Source organism: Panthera pardus, unplaced genomic scaffold (assembly GCF_024362965.1).
Source record: "Panthera pardus isolate Hobbes unplaced genomic scaffold, ASM2436296v1 HiC_scaffold_17, whole genome shotgun sequence".
In the NCBI taxonomy this organism is placed as follows: Eukaryota; Metazoa; Chordata; class Mammalia; order Carnivora; family Felidae; genus Panthera; species Panthera pardus.
This window is the reverse complement of record NW_026526732.1, coordinates 39089423-39110842: the sequence shown is the minus strand read 5'-3', so window position 1 is coordinate 39110842 and position 21420 is coordinate 39089423. Positions and strand designations below refer to the sequence as shown.

Here is a 21420-nt window from a genome sequence, read left to right as displayed (position 1 = left end):
CAGGATTCAACAAGATGGACAAAGTTCCAACCTTCTTAGAGTGTTGAAATGGAAAAGAGCATGAAACCAGCACCAAAGCAAACACAGGAGATGCTGTCAGGAAGTACTATGATGAAAACAGCACAGGGTGATGGGCCAGAGGAGAGGGCAGAAGCACTGTGATTGAGTCCCGGTCAGGGATGTCCTGTCCTGGGAGGTTACTCTGAGCTAATACCTGAATGACTAGAATGATCTAGTCTTGTGATGATGTAGGGGAGAGCTTTGGGGTTGAGACAAAATTTGCTGCAAAGACCTTGGGGCAAGAAGCGGTTTTGTACATGTCAGGAGCCCAAAGAAAGTGTGGTAGTGAGAGGGGCTGAGGTGGGAATCTCGGGGGCCTCGCAGCCCATGTGGAGAAGGGGGGGATCTTATTGCAAGGTTTTGGATGCCACTGGAGGATTTGAAGCAGCAAGTGATCTGTTCGAATTCACCTTTAAAAAAAAAATCACTCTGGTAACTTTGTGTTATATAGATTGTGGAGACTGGAAAATCATTTCAGAGACTGTTGTAGTAATCCAGGTCAGTGAGGCTAGTGAGCAACAGAAAGGGGACAGAATTGGAGGCCAGGCCAATGGGACTTCTCAGTGGTTTGGGGCTGAGACATGCGGGAGGTAGAGGGATCAAATATGACTGTCAGGTCTTTGACACGGGCAGCTGGTTGAGCATAGGGACTGTTTGCAGCAATGGGCATGTAGCATTGTGGCCAAGCCCGTGGGCTATGGACTCCAATTGCTTGCATTGCAGTCTAGGTCCCCTGCATCCATGAAATGAGATCATATTAGTACCTATCTCATAGGTACTAAGAATTCAAGGAGTTAATATTTGTAAACAGGCAGGACAGTTTCTGATACTTTGTAGGCCTATATGCTGTTCTAGAAAACAAGTCTGAGGGAGGGGGAGACCCAAGAATTTTGTTTTGGTGTGTGCTGACTGAAATACCCAATAGACAAACAAGTGCATACATCTAGAAGGCAACTCAGAGGAAGAGTCAAGGATGGAAATGGACATGCGGAGTCATCTGCATGTTGATGTCATTGAAAGCTGCAGGACTAGATGACAGTTATTCAGAGATTATTTAATAAATCTGGGTGATCATGGATTCCTCACTCTTAGGAATGATATGAACCTTACTTTGTACGGAAGAATCAATCCTTAAGTGGAAGGCATGAGTATATCAGTAACACGATTCCAGGAAAGCACCTTTCTCCTGCCCTCTTTTCTTGGCTGCTGATAGAGGGGGAAAAGTCTTAATCACATGGTGGGGGGGGTGGGGGAGCGGGGGGCGGGGCTTGGTAACAGAATCTATTTTCCCCTTGAATTAATTAAATCCCTGCTGTTAGTGCCATGTTACCCATTCTGGGACAAGATCTACACCTCATAGGATGAAAATTTTGATGTGAGAGAATGAGAAGCTGGGGTAAGGTGAGGTTGAGTAAAATTAAATTTCAAAGCACTAAAGAGAATTTTAGCTGTCAGAGGATTGAAGGTGATTCCCAGAGGCAATACTTTGCATACTGATTAAGCAATCATGACCTATTTAGTTTGATTTATACTGAAAAGAAAATCTATGATATGTTAATGAAGGATCTTGGCATATTTTAGCCTGTGGTAGGATTCAAAGAGGAATAGGACTGAATGATAGAAATAATTATATAGCAGACTGAAATGATCTCCTTTATAGAAAGATAACCATACAGCAGCAAGTAAAAAGATCATCTGTAAACTGGGGTTTGTTGTTGCTGTTGTTTTTGTCATAGTTTGTATGGCTTTGATCTGGAATCTAAGAACATACACCAGAAATTCCCACCACCTCCTTTTGTTGTTGTTGTTGTTGCTGCTGCTGGGGTTTTTGTTGTTGTTTGTTCTCTGCTGCTTTTTTGTGTTGTCTTTAGACTTTAAAGAGGCATGGATGAGGGAGGTGGGTGGCTTTGGAGTGTTAGAGGTAGGGAGGCCACCAGAGGAAAAATTGAATCTCTTCTTAGGTAGAAGGAGTAGGGATTCAGAAATGCGATGTTCTGGTGAGCTATTCAAGCTGATAAGCTTCATTCCAGTGAGTGTTCAGCCTTTGCTAACCCCTGACATTTCCCCACTAATAAACCCTTCTGAGTTGTACCACAGACCAAATGGTGGGGCTGCCAAGAGGAGAAGGTTTGGGGAAGGAAATCCTTTTGGAACAATTAATAACTCCATCCTACATAAAGAGGAGTAAAATTCAGCATTAAGAAAACTTGAATTGAGCATGTGATTTACTTGCTCTTTGATTTTTGTGCTTCTAAGACTTCCAAACCATTATAGTCAATAATGATCATTCCCTCTTTTTTATGAGAAGCTGTTGTAGCACCGTGGAGTTTGGAAGTGCCAGAGAAGATTAAAGACCTCATTTCAAAAGATACACATAGTCAATGTCTTAGACAGCTGTTTATTCTGCTTACCTTTCGGCTTTTATCTTATCACAGAAGGCAGGAAGTAGACTCTTTCAGGTTTAAGTGATAACTATATTTTGGTAGTGTTTAGGGAAACTTCCAAAGAAAATAAGCCTCAAAACTTTGGTGTCTTTGGGGAGACGTGCATGGGCCACTGTTAAAATAATAATCTTTTTAAAATCCCATAACAGAAAGTATACCTGTGCTATAAAATATCTTCTTGTAAAAAGACTGTTGAATTAAAAAAAAAATAATGTTTATTTTTGAGAGAGAGAGAAAGAGAGACAGACAGAGCAGGAGCACGGGAGGGGCAGAGAAAGAGGGAGACACAGAATCTGAAGCTGGCTCCAAGTCCTGAGCTGTCAGCACAGAGCCCAAAGAGGGGCTCGAACTCACGAACTGCGAGATCATGACCTGAGCCAAAGTCGGATGCTCAACCGACTGAGCCACCCAAGCACCCCAAAAGACTGTTGAATTTTTAAAATTTACTTCTATTTGTGTGTAAAAAAATACTTTAAATCAAAACATTGTAGAACACCTGCTTTCTTCTTTTGATTAACACTACTTTCAAATCAGTAAGACATGACAAGATGAACTGTGTGAAAAGTCAGCAGAATCCCTTTTGGCTGGCTTGCAGAGAACCTTACCCCTCACTACTGATAACCTCCTGGTCAGTGCACCAGCCAAACAGTTAAGCTGTCCTGGCATTAACTGCTATCCATTCCTTAAAGAAAATGTGGCATATATACATATACAAAGGAATATCATTCAGCCATGACCAGGAAGGAAATCCTGCCTTGAGACACTACAGACAAACCTTGAGGGCATTATGCTAAGTGAAATAAGTCAGACAGAGAAGGACAGATACTGCATGGTATCAGTTGTACATGGAATCTAAAAAAAACATTTTTTTTTTTAAGTCAAATTCTCGGAAGCAGAGAGTGGAAGGGTGGTGGCTAGGCACAATGGTGTGGGGAAAATAGAGAACGTTTGGTAAAAGAACACAGACTTCCAGTTATAAGATGACTAAAATTCTGAGGATCTGATGTATAAAAGAGTGACTCTACTTGATAACTGTATGGTACGACTGAAATTTGCAAAGAGAGTAGGACTTCAATATTCTCACCAAAATATATATATAAACATGTGAGGTGATGGATGTGTTAATTAACTAAGTGGGAGGAATTCTTTCACAATGTGTATGTATATCAAATCATCACGGTGTACGCTTTAAATATCTTACAATTTTATTTGTCAGTTATACCTTAGTAAAGCTGAAAAAAAAAAAACCTACCCATTCCAGCCAGTCTCTGAAAAGTAAAGCCTGTGTTCCTGTTGACTTTCACTGAGAAATAGAAATTTTACTTGTACACTAAATAAAAAATCTCCCAGTAAGAAGTCTTCGGTGAATTAAAGCGTGAGCTGCTCTGTGCTATCTACACTTTGGTCAAAGAAAGGTTCAGCACTGGACCAGATTCCAGCCTTGTTGGGAACTGCAGGTTCCTATAAGGCTGATGTTTGTCAGAATGGCTTTAGAGCACAGGAGGACACATTTCCCTTCCCGCGTCTTAAGGCTTCCAAGTGCCCTCCTCCAGAGTCAAGAGCTTCACAGTGGGAAGTACTGACTCTGCATCTGTAGCTGAAGTCTGGGAATCAGCCTGGACTCTATTTCCTTCCGTTGGCCCCGTGTGGTTCTTGCTCTAGTGTATTCAGGCACTGGGGACACAGCAGTGATGGACAAGATGTGGTCCCTGCCCTCAGGAAGTTCAAGCAAGTCACAGAGACAGATTTCAAAACCAGAATCGCAACATGGTAGAAAAAATGTTCGGAAAGAGCTGTGCGAAGGGGTCGTAGGAACACAGAGGAAGGGCACATAACACAGACTTCTTGGAGCATGTATTCCCAATTTTTCTGCCTCCTGGCACACCATTGACAGCAAGCTGAGGGTACCTTAATATTTTGACTTTTTTTTTAAGTTTATTTATTTATTTTTGAGAGAGAGAGAGTGCGCACACACACGAGAATATGGGGAAGGGGCAGAGAGAGGGAGAGAGAGAATCCCAAGCAGGTTCCACATTATCAGCCCAATACGGGGTCTATCCCACGAACCATGAGATCATGACCTGAGCCGAAATCAAGAGGAGGACACATAACCAACTGAGCTACTCAGGCGCCCCATTTTGACTTTTATTTAAGGAAAATATATTAGTCTCCTATTTCATCAGTTATGTAACTCAGCAATGTGTAACTTCTATTTAGCTTAAAATAAGAGACATAATCTAAAATGCTAAATACCATTTCCATTTAAATTACAAGGTTGTCAAGTCAATTATAAGGTTGGTGTTTAAGTTGTTTTTCATTATTTGCATATTAGTGAATGTAATTTTATGTGATAGGGTTGAAAATCAGTTTTAAGTATTAGTAGTACAAACTGTGTGCCAAATTCCATGCCACAATAAAGGGAGTAAATTGTAAGTATAACGACATCCTGGGAGTTTTTAGTGGCCTGACAGGAGGGTCTTTTTTCAAGACGTGGGTGCCTCGCATCTAGATAGGGATGTATATTACTTCATTCAATCTTAAGATGGAGCCCAATCAGGATGCAGTGTAAGGTTACAGGATCTGTGCAGTGCGCAGTTCCGGAGGGACCTTTCTCTTACACTGTGAGTGGTACTTCTTAGAGCTTTTAAGTGCTCTGAGCCCAATGGCCTATTTCTCATGGGGTCCCTGGTTCCTTTGTTCTGGGAAACCACTTCTTCACATAGAACCCTCTGACATTGCCCACCCTCTCTACATTTCTTTCCCTCAATTATTGGTCTCTATGTAATGTATGTGGGATGGCTAGTAATTGTTTTCAAGAAATGTGGTAGTTAGTCTGGGGAGGAGAGGTATAAAAATGTGGGAAAAGAGGCGCATCTTAGAATTCTTGAAATGCATTACCATTTATCTCCACAAATACTGGAGCTGATATAACTCACCTTCGAATGTGTGACGTGTCCAAAGCAAGAAGACATTCTGAAGGAAGGAAGGCGCCCTGGTCCTAGCCTTATCTCTGTCTTTAAAAAGTCACGCAGTTGTTCTGGGCCCTGATCCCATCATCTGTAGTCTGAAGAAATTGGGCTCCAATGCCTTTCAGATTTAACATTATATAATTCTCAGGAATAAAGAGTTAACAGTCTTAAAAATCTCTCTTCAACACTCCTTTGAGCTCTCCATATGTTTGAATTTAAACTGAAATTGCACATAGGTATAGAGTTGCATTTTTTCATGATGAAGACTTAAATGCCACTTGTATTTCACTGAAGTACTCAGATTCCTGTATATACCCACCATATATTTTGCTAGAGAAGTGTTTAAAGCATAAAGTAGCTAGCACTTACTGCTTACTATATGCACTTCTGTCTGACTAGGTCTTTTATGTTTAAAATAAGCCCTCAAATTCACAATATGATACACAAGTGTTCAAAAGTCACCTCATCTCTAAATTCAAAGCATTCTCAAATATATCAAGTTAAACTTCATGGAACTGTTTACAAGAAAATTAAATATTTGCTCTAACTGCAAGAAATTCCTGTGGAAATGCAGAAGCAATGCAAGAAGGAATTCTCTAACTAATACCCAGTCCCAGCCTCATGCAAAGGTCACAGGTCATGCAGGGTATTTCTTTACTTTTCCCTTGTGTCACCTTTCAGGCCTTACAGACTCACAGTCTTCCTAAAGATGCAGGTTTTGGTCCTTTTAATTCTTCAAAGTGGGGCATGTACGATACAACAAAATCCTTTTTCTTGGCAAATTTGATGGGCTCACACGGCAGAGTGGCTGGAGCAGAGGTTTTAAGGCAAGATTTGGCCTGGTAAGTTCAAGGACTGGCGAGGAAGTCAGTGATGGAGCAGAATGAGCAGATAGAAAGAGGACCAGCTTGGGTGCGATCATCGTGAGGCCTGTTGCATGGACTTTGATTTTGACTCTGAGTGCTCGAGGTATCAGTCAAGTGGGAACATAGGCTTATCAGTCAAGTGGGAACATAGGCTTATTATGAACAGATAATTGCAGTATTATATTTCTAAAACTGTTTAGAAAAAGTCACTACAGTATCCTAAGATCATGTGTCCTCCTTATTCCCAGCTATGAGTATTAGAAAAATAAGCTAAATACTAGTTGTATTTTGCCCTTTTCTGATTAATTTTACCCACTTGAACAATAAAAGCTAAGTCTTCGCGTTGAAATATACATTTTCTAATTTCTGTGTTATTTTTGGTGGCTAACTGTTTACTTGCAAGGGTCTCTTTTTGCAGAGTTAAAACACACACTTCTTTAAGAATAACTCTGTACTCTCGGAGCACGTCTACTGCTTGTGATCACACATCTGATCTGCATATTCAGATCTGTACTTGAATATGAATATTTTTCCTGAATTCAGATTTAATGGTCTGACTTTCCCATTGATAAGTAGCAGCCAACCCATCATCCCCAAACAATGAATAGAATCAGTAACTGCTGTGGATCATCTTCCTAAATCTGTTTAGAAAAGGAGAGTTTCTTCTTCTTTTTTTTAATGTTTATTTATTTATTTTGAGAGAGAGAGAGAGTGAGAGCGCGTGCAAATGGCAGGGGGGTGGGAGTGTTGGGGGAGAGAATCCCAGGCAGGCTCAGAGCTGTCAGTGCAAAGCCTGACATGGGGCTCGAACTCACAAACCCTGAAATCATGATCTGAGCCAAGACCAAGAGTCGAATGCCTAACTAACTGAGCCACTCAGGTGCCCCTAGAAAAGGAAAATTTCAAAGTAAGGAAGGAGAAGGATGGTGAATGTTCTGTAGGCGATCATGACATATAAACTGTATTTCTATTGTTCTGTTTTACTTCTAGCTACAAGAAAACACATGAAACCCTGAGTCACGCAGGGCAGAAGGCAACTGCAGCTTTCAGCAATGTTGGGACGGCCATCAGCAAGAAGTTTGGAGACATGAGGTACCATGGGAAAGAACCTTGGGAATGACGCTAAGCCTTTGGCCTTCTGAGGGAAGGGAAACTTTCTCATTGGCCGGTCTTCCTAATGCATTCTTTTTTAACTGGATTAAAATTTTTATGTGGCTGATAGTGATAGTGACTAAGATAAAATTTTTAATGGAAAGTCTTCTGTCCCAAAGTCGGGTTAGTGAGCCTGGTCCCAAAGATGCCCTCTCCATTAGGACATGACCTAGTAAAAATGGAAGATACAGGGTTCCTTTAATGATTAGTAATTAGCAATAATTAGTAATTAGGGAGGATTTCAGAAGAATGCAGCACACACAGAATTTTATTCATTAAAATTTAAACAGTAAGTTAAATATGTATTCAATGGAGTATGCTTTGATAAACTATTCTAGGCTTCATTTTTGTATACATTCATTCATCTAGTATATTTTTTCTATGCTAAATATTACATATTTATTCTGTTTTTCCCAAAAGGTACCATGGTAGATAGTCCTTGCATAATTTGGTTATTCTCAGTATTTCATTATCATATAAAGTAAGGGTGAACATCAAGATTTTGAACTAAGAAATAAATGTCCTCACTATAGGCACCAGAAAAACAATGTAGTATTGACCATTCTTATTTTTTATTATGTTTTCGTAAGTTATCTCATATAGTGTTGTTACTTTCATTTTTTTTTTTTTTGCTTGTTTAAATACCTATCAGTTTATTTTGAATTTGGCAATATGCTTAAGAAATTTTTCTTTATAAATCAATTTTATTTTTCTCCCTAGAAATCAAATTCATTTTTAAAAAACTTTTGAAGTATACATTTTAAATTTCTTTTAAAAAAAACTATGCATATTATTTCACTGGATTCTTCAAACTATTACTTTCTTTATTACTCTGCAACTTTGCTACTTGCAGATGAATATTTATATCTTTGTGTTTATTTTGTTCAGAAATAAACTTTACTAGATTGTGCCAAGTATTCATGTGCTGTCTTAACAAGTTAGCATTCATGAGGCTAGAGTTAAGTACATAGCATGAATCTCAGTACATTGTTTTATATTCATATTTATTAATAATGCAGTAATGAAAAGCAACTGAAATTTTTCAGAGGCTGCATGTGATGAATGGATAAACCTTCTGGATTATTAATTAACCCCATTATTACAAATAAAATTTTTTGTCTTGTTAATGGCATTAAAACATTTATCTAAACTAATTAAATAATTTTTCTAAACAGAAAATACCCTATTACCTGTTATAGCCAGGAAAATACATTGTGCCATGTTTATAAAATTTGTTCTCCATATACTTAGTTGAAACCTTTCATTGGAACACTAGCACCGCTGGAGTGTTATTTTCTCCAACTTGAGAGGACTTTATGAACACCTCTGATGCCTGTTTAAAGTGCATATTTCCATATTCCACCTCTTGGAGATTATGCCTCAGTAGGTCTTGGGTGGGCTTTAGGGATCTGCATTCGTAACAAGCTCGTAGGTGGTCAGGTTATGAGGAAGCCACATTCACTTAGCTCACCTGTACCCAGGTGTTCTTGTTATGAAAGGGGGTAAGAGTGACAATATCATCAGGTCATTATAAAAGTTGTAGAAGAGAGTCTGCCGTGTATTAAGCACTCAATAAATGTTAGGGGGTTTTTTGTTTGTTTTTTGTTTTAGTTTATTTACTTTGAGAGAGACAGCCAGGGTGAGTGGAGGAGGGGCAGAGAGAAGGAGAGAGAGAAAATCTCAAGCAAGCTCCATGCTGCTAGAGCAGAGCCTGATGCAGGGCTTGAACCCATGACCTGAACCGAAATCAAGAGTCAGGTGCTTAACCGACTGAGCCACCCCTGCTAGTTTTTATCCTTACTAAGTGACTGTCTCAGTTACAAGTGACCCCCACAAGATGGCAGTTAGGAAGTGTACATTAACAGGAGTGCACTGTATTTTGTAAAGGTTTTGGTAGTTTTCCTAAGTAGAAAAGAATGAAGACTGTTTCACATACGTAATCTGTTAACCTATTCATGTTCATACGCTAATTGGGTATGACATCAAGGTTGTGTTAACTTCTTTTTCTTCTGTTTCAGTGTAGATTTGTTTTAGGGTAATGGATAGTCCATTTCCCAGAAGTTCCCAAACTTTTCATTAATTGTTTCTCTATATAGAGGATACAACACTTTCATTCTAAAAATGAATGAAAAATGAATGAAAAAAATGTGGCTAAAAATGTTAGTTAATGTAGCCTATGTTAGTGGAGACTCAAATGTGGTCCTGTAATATGTTGTAGACTTTGCAAACTTAGGACCTATATTTTTCTCAAACTATAACTTTAACATTAAATATAATTGCAGATAAGTCCCTGTGAAATCAACAAGTTTTATGAAAAATTTTTATTAGTCTTAAATTATGCTAGAACAAATAATATATGTGAAAGTCATATTTGAAAAGTACTTAAATTTAGTGTAATAAAGATTCTTAAATGAGAAATTAGTAAGATTTTATTTTTCGTTTAAATTAATTTGCTAATTTATAAAATAGTAGTAGAGAAATTTAAAAAAATTATCACATTTTACTTTGAATACCTTTTTAATTTAAAACATCGTATTATCTGGGGCTCCTGGGTGGCTCAGTCAGTTAAGTGTCTGACTTTGGCTCAGGTCATGATCTCAAGGTTTGGGAGTTCAAGCCCCGTGTTGGGCTCTGTAATGACAGCTCAGAGCCTGGAGCCTGCTTTGGATTCTGTGTCTCCCTCTCTCTGCTCCTTCCCCACTCACACTCACTCTCTCTCTCTCTCAGAAATAAATAAAACATTAAAAAAATTTTAAATATCATATTATCCTATATTCTTGTTAGTTACACCGTAAAATTTTCTTGTGTGTTCTGGGAAAAAGTTCCTGAACTTGTTCAAAAAGATTGCCAGCAATATTCAGATCCTGGAAAGAAAAAGAGTACCTCTCAATTTGTTTTTTGTTTTTTTTTTTTTTAGTTTATTTATTTATTTTGAGAGGGAGAGGGAGAGAGTGTGAGTGGGGTAGAGGTGGCAGGGGAGGGGGTGGTGGGGGAGAGAATCTCAAGTGCTAAAAGCACAGCATCCAATGTGGGGCTCCATCTGAGGAAGTGTGAGATCATGACCTGAGCCAAAATCAAGAGTTGGACGCTTAACCAACCTAAGCTCCCCTTAAATTGATATGTTTTCTAAAAACAAGTCATATTTTCAAGCTAAGATTCTCCTTTTATCGTGATTGACATTGCCTGAAGTCCCCATAGCCCCATCAATGGAACTGCCCCCCCTTCTCCACCTGTAAAATACCATTGTTAATAGATGGCTACCTAACTAAAATGCTTTCTGCAAAGTGAAAACGAGGACACATTTATGAAAGTACTCTGAAGAAATGCAAGCTCTTGGAATCATTTTGATAATAACACTGGCATCTTCTTGGAACTTCGCAGTTGTTTATTCAAATGGTGTGTGAACTAGTGGAGGTGAAATCTCTGGAGGAGGTATATACCTTAATAGAGTCCAACCATCTCTATAGATAGCTATGAGAACAACAGAAGCACAACTTATAACAGGTTGGTAAAGTAATTGTGAAGACACATTAAAAAGTATACTCCAAAAGAGTAATATATGGAGTTGCATAGTCTTTGCTTTGGGGCTGAGAAAGGGGACAAAGGGCACTGTGGTCCTGTCTTTGCATCCTGATATGCTAACTCTGCTCCTGCTCTCTCCTGTGCTGCCTGGGCTGCAGGTCTCACTCCATCGGGTAAGCGCCGCCTCTGGGTCCCTGCCAGCTCCTTGGCTGTTCCCTTCCTTCCCAGAGTCCACTGCTTCCCTCACACCGTGGGTGTGCTTCAGCCAAAACACTAGATCTCTTTTCCTGAGAGTGTTCATGACCAGGAAATTACAGAGTACAGGGCATCTAATGGGTTTGAATTTATTTAAGCACGTATTTGTATCATTTCTGAGTCATTTACACCAGTTTCGCTTGCTGAGCAATCTCTTAGGAATCCCTTCCTACATTCCCAATCGTTCCTGCGTTGGCAGGGGTCCTTAGAATTGAAAGAATTAAAAAAAAAAAAAAAGCATAAATTGAGAGGGGTGTGTGTGTGTGTGTGTGTGTTTTAAATGTTTATTTATTTATTTAGAGGGAAATAGAGTGAGAGCAGGGGAGGGTCAGAGAGAGAGGGAGAGAGAATCCCAAACAGCCTCCATGCTGTCAGCAAGGAGCCCGACTCAGGGCTCGATCTCATGAACCATGAGATTATGACCTGAGTTGAGAGATCAAGAGTCAGACAACTAACCCACTGAGCCACCCAGTCACCAAGAGTTGTGTGGTTTTATGAGACTTTAAAAAGTAAAATTGAGAAACAAAATTATTTTCTCTAGATTGTTGTTTTTCTGAAATTCTTATAACTATTTCTTATGTGGATGGTTTACCTTCAACTTTCTATTCCTTCTGAAGAGGGGAAAGGTTACCAGAAGACCACTTATGATAGGAAATGTGCAGTTGTCCAGTTAAGCCTTCTGTTAGGTGGAATCTTATTATATACTTTTGAGGTAGGATATACTTTTGAGGGGGGGATTTTTTTTCCTAAGTAAACTGCCTGTATTTAAAGAGATGAATTAGATTAATAATGCTGATGAATTTCTTTTAGTAATTCTTTTTTAAACATAACTTCTGAGGAAATGTTTTGCCTATGGTTTCTAAGTGGAGCGTGTAAGTAAGATCATAAGTACCCCCTGAATTTCTTTGTCTTTTTCTTTCTGAGTTCGAGTAAAGTGCTGCCCATACTAATGACCTCAGTGGATATTGTTGGGGAAGGGTGAGGAGTTTGATTGCTTACTCTTATCTTCTTGGGAGGAGAGAAGCAGGGATAGTGTTGGAAAGTGTGAAGGGGGAGCGCCATCCCAGGTAGTGTGACCCTGTAGTGCTCCCTCTCTCTGCCCAGCCTGACTTCTGAGTGGAACTCACAAAGGAATTACAGGCGATCAGAGAAAAGATGACTCAGCTACCATAGGATTAATAGAGAAGGCCGAAACCCTTAGAATTCTCAGAAATATTGGTATTTGTACCAGATGTCCTGGAATGGATACTGAAGTCCTTGCTCCCATGTTGAACTGTGCTGATGGTGTTTGCCTGCCATGTGTTTCCTTGAATGTCTTATGTTAACTACGTGTATTCCTCTGGAGAGTTTCTCTACAATGGAACGATTAGCTTTTACCTGCTGGGCTCTACTTCCTCAGTACAGCCCTTCCTCTCTTCCTGAACAGAAGGGAGGGGAGAGGGAGCTGGACCTAGAGAGGGTGTCCACGGGCTCCTGGGCGCACCTGAGGAAACCAGACATTCTCCTCATCCTCAAAGTTCCCAGCCCACAGAGAACCCACAGGAAGTAAAATAACATGCAACTTGAACAGTGTACTCTTCTTTATGCCCTTGAAAGCTGACCGTGGTCCTTCCTACCCAACGAAAACAAATGTCATCTTGGTGGGGTGGGCAAGGAATACTTCAGACAGTTGAAATTGCTGTTTTAAGAACTGTGAGGAGGGAGTTTCTCATATACTTATGTTGTGCTATCTTTTCTCTCTTTTTTTTTCTTTTAATCTGCTTTTGCCCTGAAGCTACTCCATTCGCCATTCCATAAGTATGCCTGCTATGAGGTAATGTGTGTCAATTACTTTATATAATATCAATGCAAAATGTATGAAGTGTGACTTTATTGATATTTACTTTGTGGAGTTTTTCCCCCCTCTCAGTATGAAAGGAAATCCCATGACCTCCTGTATTCTCTTTTCTGATGGCCTTCAGGAGAAAAGGCTGAGGGTTCTACAGAAGGAGGGTATAATGGTCTTCTGCTTTTGACCACACTGGCTTAAATCCAGCCTCTTCTCATTTGTGTAACCTGAGACAAGTCACTTAACCTTCTCAACTTCCATTCTCTTATCTGTTCATTGGGAGAAATAAGACCCACTGCACATGTTGTTGTGTGACACAAACCAAGTAACCTGTGTAAAGCACATTCTTAGCACTGGCCTGGACGAACACACCTGCAAAGGCGGAAGGACATTCTTTATTTCAGCAGAATTAAATGCAAGCCTGGGAGACAGTTTAAATGAAAGGAATAGGAGACCAGAGGGCTGTGGTTGTAGAGAGGATATTAACAGGATTTTTTAAGGTAGATACTAAGGTGAGGTGTCTGTTGAATAATAAAATAATAAGTGATTAAAATTACTAACTGGATGGAAACCTCCGAGAAAGACATTCCCCACTTTGAGTTTGCATGGCTTAATTAGATAAAAGCACACTAATAGTAATAGGGCATGGAAGAATGAATGTCAGACTGGGGGTCAGAAGATGCAGACTGTAGCCCACTTCTGCCATAAATGAACTTGGCAGCCCTGGGAAAGTCACCTCAGTGATAGCAGTTTCTTCATATCTAAAGGAAGAGGCTAAAACCAGATTACTGCTTCCCCCACGGTGCTTGCCGTGGGAGGGCTGCTGTGGGCTAGGCTGGCACGGTGGGGGGGCGGGTTGTGGGAGATCAGGCCTCCAGGACCCTCCCCCACTACAGTCTGAACTATCCCCATGCTCCCTGCTTTATAGTGTATATTCATACCAAATCTGCATAGTTTGAGACCACCGAAGCCAAATTCTTTTGGGGTCATTTATAGCTGTATATGACCTGATTAAATCTGAGGAAATAGCTTCTCCCTGTTCTCTAGCACACATCCTAGTGTAATTTAATTACAGGAATGTCTGTTTTATTATCCTGATGATGTTTCTTCCACACTGGGGTTGTATAGTTACTTGAGAAATTCAGCCGCAGTATTTGATTTCCCTAATTTGGTGGTAAATAGAAAGCATAGATTCAAGATTGCCTAGTCTATCTTTGAATGACTTGCTCCCTGTGGCATAAAAACACTCAAATTGAGTAGCACATCCTGCAGCCCTGAGCTCCTTTACATGTCCAATTCTAAGTGTAGGTGTCCAAAGAAGGGCTTGCCAAAAATTAACATGGTTTTGCTCTATGAACCCATCTAGTAGCTTATGTAGTCCTCATGCAGATGTAGTCTTATTGGCTTATGCAGATGTAGTTCTCATGATCTTGCCTGAAATTAACTTAAAAAAATTTTTTACTCATCTAACATGTACCCATGAGGCATTAGGCTGAATTGTCTGACCACCGCGGGCCTGTTAACTGATCAGTGATAGGCAGGCATGTAAGCAGGCTTGCCCAAATAAAACCCACAGTGGAAGTAAAGTGCCAGTGAATGTATACTCTTGAGTCATTCAGATATAAATTTGTTAATATTTCATAATGAAACAGCAATATTATGGAGGATTACCCAAGAATTTGACTTATACTTGCATTATAGATAAGATGTGAGATCATAAGGCCCTGTAAACTCACTGTTCTTAATTCATACAGTATGAATGCAGATGCATTTCTGACCATCTGGAGTGTCACAGTTTCCGGAGATAATCTCTAACAAAGCCAAATGCACTCCAAAAACATACTATGTACATTAGTTTCCTCTTGATAGTATTAGAGCCATGCTTCACTCCACACCATACAAAGAAGCCCATATATTATAGCCATTCTCCCTTATAAAATTCCTCTAGGCCATTCCTTTTATTTCAGTTCTTTTGCACTCAAGACAGAATAACGGGCAGCTTATTAAAATTAGTATCATTCAGTTGAGTTATTTGACTTGAAAATGATGACAGTCTTTGTGGCTGAGTGCTTACATGGATACAAGAATTCAGATACATTTTTAGTTCCTTCTTAGTTCCTGTTTCTTTAGTTAGGGATATCATTTTCAGTGGTCATGGTGTCATTAAATCATGATGTCATGTGGCCAAATCCAATATAGGAAACCAAAAAGCACCAAATGAAGTATCTAACGCTTAAAGTAACAAGATGGTGTATATAGATTATTTAACACAATGAATGAGTCACAAATAAAATGTCAATAACTGAAAAGATCCTGTTTGGTAAGAGAACAAAAAGTATATCCTCTTTACGAGGAAAAACAATGAAAGCATTGACGTTCAGAAACACCACTTCATGAAAATTGACGAAGTGATTACCTTTTGAGGCATGGAAAAGAAAAATTTATGAACCTTTTTTTTTTTCCCTGGAGCTATTTCTGTCTTCTCTCACATTTACTGAAATAAATAACTTTAAAATTCCAGGGGAGACAACTCTAACACAACATTCTTCAGATAGACTTTCCATTGCTTACCAAAAAAAAAAAAAAAAAAAAAAAAAAAAAAAGCTGGAAAAAGGAGTACTGTGCTAGAAACAATTAATTAGTAAATGACAAATTAAGCTATCACTCCTTTGACTCATTGGAAATGATTTCCGGTGCCCCTTGAAATTATTACAGTTGTGTCATTAACAAAATGCTGTACTATTTATTCTACAGTTGATTATCTGAATATTTTATTTAGCAAATGTCCATGTCAGGACATGGCTGTGGTGCAGAGATGATGTTTACCAATAAGAACAGAAAGCCACGGTTTCTGCAACCAGCACAGTTGCTAAGACAGTGAGTCTTTGGGGCTGACCTCTCTTCTTTTTTTGTTATTTTAGGAATTCTCCTACTTTCAAATCATTTGAGGAGAGGGTTGAGACAACTGTCACAAGCCTTAAGGTACAGATGAAGTGAATTTTGTGTCGTTGGGTCCGTGAATCAGGACAGCATTAGTCACTGCTATGGTTAGTTCCGAAGGCAGGGCCGCCAGCATTTGGTGCAGCCAGGAAGGCAAACTTGCACAGAGTCCATCTTTTTCTTTCCATATGAATCTATCAATAAAACCAGTACTGAACGGTGTTGCTGTGCCCTCACAGAGTTGTTCATGTAAGCCCTTCAGGGGTGATTACTTGTTGGAAGTGAACTGGGATTTGTGTTCACGTCTTGAACTAAGATTAGAACTAAGATTACTAAATTAGAACTTAGTGGTACCCCTCGAAAACAGGTATGTGCGAGAGGATTGTGGATAGGATAAAGGATATGTGAATTCTGGATTTAGAATGCAAGTGGAAGGTCAGTAACAACTCAGAGCCCCTCCAGTTTGCACACGGGCTAGCAATAGTGAACTTGACTCCACACGTTATGCTGCCTTCCACCTCCTGTCAGACACCTAGACTTGTTTCCTCCATTCACACACTGAGCACAGCACAGCAGGATTATCATGGAGGGAAAATAAAGCTGAGTCACAAAATGCATAACTTTGTAATAATGCATTTGATTTCCAGGTTTAGACTGAAAATATGTCTGTTTCATGGGAGGGGCTAAAAAATTTCATTTGAAAATATTGTCTGAGCATAGGTAGGTTAGTCTACAGAGGAAGAAAGCACAAATAAAATCAATCTAGGCTTAAAAGATAGAGAACTTTCAAAACAGGAAAAATCATTGAAACTACTAAGACTGTTTATTTAAACAATGACTTAAATACATCTTGACGTTATTATCACTATTTTGTAGACCGACCATTTCTGTATTTCCCTAGCTGGGAAAATGAAGGATGCAGATGATCTTTAACCAGATCAAAAGCAGGTATATGCACATGCTGATTATCCAGCTGCCTCTGAATTCTCTGCCACCATGTGCTGCCTGATAAGCCTGTGAGGCTGGAAAGTCTTCCTCCTACAGGATCTCGAAGAGTCTTTCCTCTTAGGGAAGGATCTTCCACACAGTCTTCTACTTCTACTTTATTTAGCCTGTGATTAGATGTTTATGACCCAAGAATGAGATTGTTACTCAGCATTTACCAGCAGTTTGTAGTTGTGTAATTTCACTACCCCTCTTGTCAACATCATGGCTTATTGAGTGTTATAGGGACCCATAGGAACCATTACAATTGCCCCCATGGGTAGGGAAAACTTTTGATAAGGAGGGTCAGTGTGGTTCCTTGAACATTTCTCTTGCTAAGATATCAAGTTTCAGAACAAAAGGTTCAGAAAATCCTAGGAGTTAATTTCTCTGCATTTGGTTCTCAGCCTCAGACAATCGAAGGGAGATGGATTCTGTTACTTGTTAGATAAGTTCTGACACAGGAGAAGTTGTACTTTTTAGGTTTTCTTTAGAAGAAGGAGATATGAAGAAGCAAAAGAAGAATAAAGAACAACCTATTTCCATTTGCTTTTAGGAAACTCTGGTAAGCTCGCAGCTCACATATCATTTGTTTGGTCCACACTCCGAGCTTCTCCCTTTTCTCACTTCATGGGGATGGAAAGTGGAGAGCCTGCCTCCTCCTTCAGACAAGCACAGAACTAACTCAGCCGACTAGATACTAGCCTGTGTCAAGACTTTTCTTAAAGTGGCTTCTGTGTCTGCATGATTGTCCCTGGGTTTAACAAGACTCACATGCCACCCACTTCCTATGTCACAGTCAATGCCTACTTCCTCTTTTTCTGCCCACCCAGGCAATGGAGAATAAGCAGCTAATAATTGTGCTTTGTGTAAAACTTCCCACTCATATTCAGTAATTGCAAACTGCTCATTCTTTTTTTCCTCCAGACTAAATAATACAGGTTTAACCCTTCTTTATCTAGTTTCTTTGCTGTATAGTTTACTTTTGTGTTCTAGATTTTCTTCAAAACTTCTGTAACTTTCTTTAGTTATGGATCGTGAGGCTGTTTCAGCTGACTCACAAATCAGTAAGGATGAATCAGTAAGGGCATTCCTTGCAGGTTTATAGTCTGCAGTTCAATTCACACACACTGCTTTAGGCTTGGTTTGTAAAACACCACACGAAAGGAGTCATGTTCATGTTTGTGTTCTGTTAGAAATAATGTTCTGCTGTGAAGAGAGGTCCGTTCTTGCATCTTCCAGCACAATCTGTCACACACCAGGTGGCATTTATACCCAATTGATTGTTATTCCCTTTTTTTTTTTTTTACCAAGTTCTGTAGTTTGATTTTCCATGAACATTTTCCCAATGCATCATAATTATGTAAAATTTAGTCCTTTTTGCCTACATCATTGATGGCATTACTTGATGACATATCAGCTGATTTCACCTGTACACTTTGTATTTCATCTAAAACAAACAAGCAAGCAGACCAAAACCCAGCTCCTGTGAAATCATATTTGTTATATTCTGCCATGTTCCAGTGAATAAGCAAGCACATCCCTTCCAACCATTCTAATCACGTAGCCTTCCAATCATTCTTCGAACCATGTCAACCACACCATATTTTTAGCACGCCTCTTTTTGATGAATACATTGCATGGCCTGATTTAAAACCTTAAAAAAAAAAAAGACAACATATACTTATTACTTCTTGGTGTCCTCTCAACCAGCCATTTTTTTATTAGAGATTAGGAGGCCCAACACCATAATTCAAATAGAATTGTATGCAAACAGCAATCATAGTTTTGGGGACAAAGTGACAAATGCTTGGATTAAGAGTCCAGAAGATGTCTATTGTTCACATCTTTGCTGAAGCAACTCCTCACCTAAAGTATTGCTGTGTGCACTCATTCAACCCACATGGTTAGGACACCCTTTTATTCCACTCAACCCACATGGTTAGAAAACGCCTTTATTTCATTCCCCTTTTTGCCAAATTTGCTTTATTTCAAAATGATTCCCTCCTTTATTTTTCTATTTTGATTTGAGAATATCAAGAAGAGAGGAGAGGAGAGGAGAGGAGAGGAGAGGAGAGGAGAGGAGAGAGGAGAGGAGAGGAGAGGAGAATCCAACAAAACCCAACAGAAAATATCAGTACTTGGTATTCACTTGATTCAAAAGTGTGTGTGACTTCTGTTGCAAAATTGAATACAAATACAATAAAGAGGAGAATGGGAACTATTAAGAGAGTAGATTACTCTTGTTTCTCTCTGGAAAGAAATAAACATAGTGAAAAATTACCAAGTTGAAAGAACGCCTGCTTCTTCCCAGTGCTGAGATGACCCAGAGTGGGGGAGGAATCCATGCTCAGTGCCAGAGGTCTGCAAATGAGGGCCTGTGGGCCAAATCCAGCTGGTTGCCTATTTTTGAATGGCCTGTAAGCTAAGAATGGTTTTTATCTTTTTTAATGGTTGAAAAAAATCAAAGGAAGAATGCTATTTTGTGATGTGTTAAAATTACATGAAATTCACATTTCGGTGTCCATACATACAGTTTTCTGGGAAAGCAGCCATGCTCATTCATTTATGTGTTGTTTTTGGCTGCTTTGTACAATGGTTGATTTGAGTATTTGTGACAGAGACGATGTGATTCCTAAGCTTAAAATATTTATTATCTGTCACTTTCTGGAATGAGTTTTCTGACCCCGAGCGTGGTGGTAAATTCAACTTAGGAACTGAATTTAAAGAGGCAGAGAGGGATTTTAGTGACAATTGGAGAAAAGTGTGTGCTTGTTCTGCAATGATTAAACAGCTTTTAAAACCTGGTTAAGTTTTTTAAAGGGCAGACCAGGCAGGAAGCGGATACATCCCCTAGTGTGGCTTATGTTCCTGTGAGTGAGTGATCACTTTGGTGGCAGTGAGGAGTAGTCAGCATTTTGGGAAAAGCAACATTTTCTATTCTGTACCTTTCTTTTCTTAACGTGTTTTTCCATATTGTTAATAGTTAAAGGAAACCAATGTGACCATCAATAAGGCTTGCATTAAGCATTAAATATTCTTTCAAAGGACTTTTTATGAGGAATTTTTCAAAATACTTTAACCATATTTCTTATAAATTGATTTCTTCCTGATTCTATTCTTATTACCAGTAACAAGTACATGAAAAGGGAGCTTCCTAAAACATCATAACTTTGCATTTCAAGGGATATTCCTCCTATAAGGGCAACTGCCTAGAAAGATGTGAAGGGGCCAGAACTTAAGATTTGAGTCCTGTCTACCTCTCACAGCAGAGACCAGAAAGCATGCTCAATGCAGCCGCTTTTCAAAACACATTTGTCAGGAATCCAGATCGCCTTGCTAAATCCCAGTAGAAAGCCTAAACTGAAGTCACTTAAAGATGTTCATACATTTTTTAAATTGAGGGAATTTATCTAAAATCCGGTAACATTTTGATTACATCTGTTCTCAGGGTGAATGTGTAGACAGTGTAAATCCACAGATCTGGATATGCTCCTGAAGGGATTGAGATTCTTAGATGTAGACGGGATAAAGAGGGCACTGCTAAAATTGTACAAAATTGTGGAGTTTTGGATCCTATCCCAGAACCCAAGTATAAATGGCATTCTAGCACTCTTAAAGGAAATTACTCTACACCCTTTACGTCCCTTCGCAAGAAAAAAATATATTTCTGAGTTTGAGAGTAATCCGTCTTACAGGAACATTGCAGACCCGATGAACTAACGGCACGCTTGCGTCTCTGCCCATTTCAGACGAAAGTAGGCGGGGCGAACCACGGCGGAGGCAGCTTTGAAGAGGTGCTCAGCTCCACGGCGCACGCCAGCGCGCAGAGCTCGGGGGGCGGGCCCCGGCGGGCCGAGGAGGAGGAGCTGCAGTGCTAGGGCCGCCCCCTGCAGCCGCCGCCGAGCCCCGCCCCCGCCCAGCGCGCCCTCGGATGCGGCGACCAAACACGCACTGCGAAAAACCCAGGCCTTGACCTGTTCTTCGAATGGCCCCACCGCGGAGTTTCGTAAAATGATTTCCATTTTGTATGTGTGCTAATGATGAACCACTTGACCATCACACTTAAGTATTCGTAGATTGTCATAATTTAAAATATCCCCACTTCAGCAGGTACACAATTGGCCATACCTTTGTCTTTGTGTAATTCAACGTGTATTTCCCGTAGCTATTAATGACCTGCTTTGATTTTTGCTTGGACTTATGATGTGCATGTTTTTGAAGGCTGAGGGTGAGCACCCCCTTTCAGTTCAGTCACGTGGGCGGGATGGAGCTCTTTCTGAGAAGTCTGCAGCAACGGGATGGACTCACTGCAAGTTTCATCAAACTGCTTGTGATCGCCCTCACTTGCATCAATTATGTATGTTTATTTAAGCAATTAAAATCGATTTTAATGATGA

The 21420-nt window shown here is 39.7% G+C and overlaps 1 protein-coding gene across 9 annotated transcripts in view; it reads left to right on the top strand.

Annotated features, from left to right (window-relative positions):
• TPD52L1 (TPD52 like 1) overlaps window positions 1–21420 on the top strand; it is a 110234-nt gene extending 88814 nt beyond the window's left edge. For 3 of the 9 annotated variants that reach the window (XM_019418253.2, XM_019418249.2, XM_019418252.2), the window contains exons 4-8: window positions 7330–7431; window positions 11172–11186; window positions 13043–13081; window positions 16018–16078; window positions 20773–21420. In XM_019418253.2, the coding sequence (XP_019273798.1) occupies window positions 7330–7431; window positions 11172–11186; window positions 13043–13081; window positions 16018–16078; window positions 20773–20901 (346 nt within the window). In that variant the 3' untranslated portion in view covers window positions 20902–21420. Of the gene's footprint in view, window positions 1–7329; window positions 7432–10872; window positions 10916–11171; window positions 11187–13042; window positions 13082–16017; window positions 16079–17503; window positions 17586–20772 lie in introns of those variants that run through there. The other 6 variants (XM_053904525.1, XM_019418251.2, XM_019418254.2 and 3 more) reach the window with 6 other exon arrangements.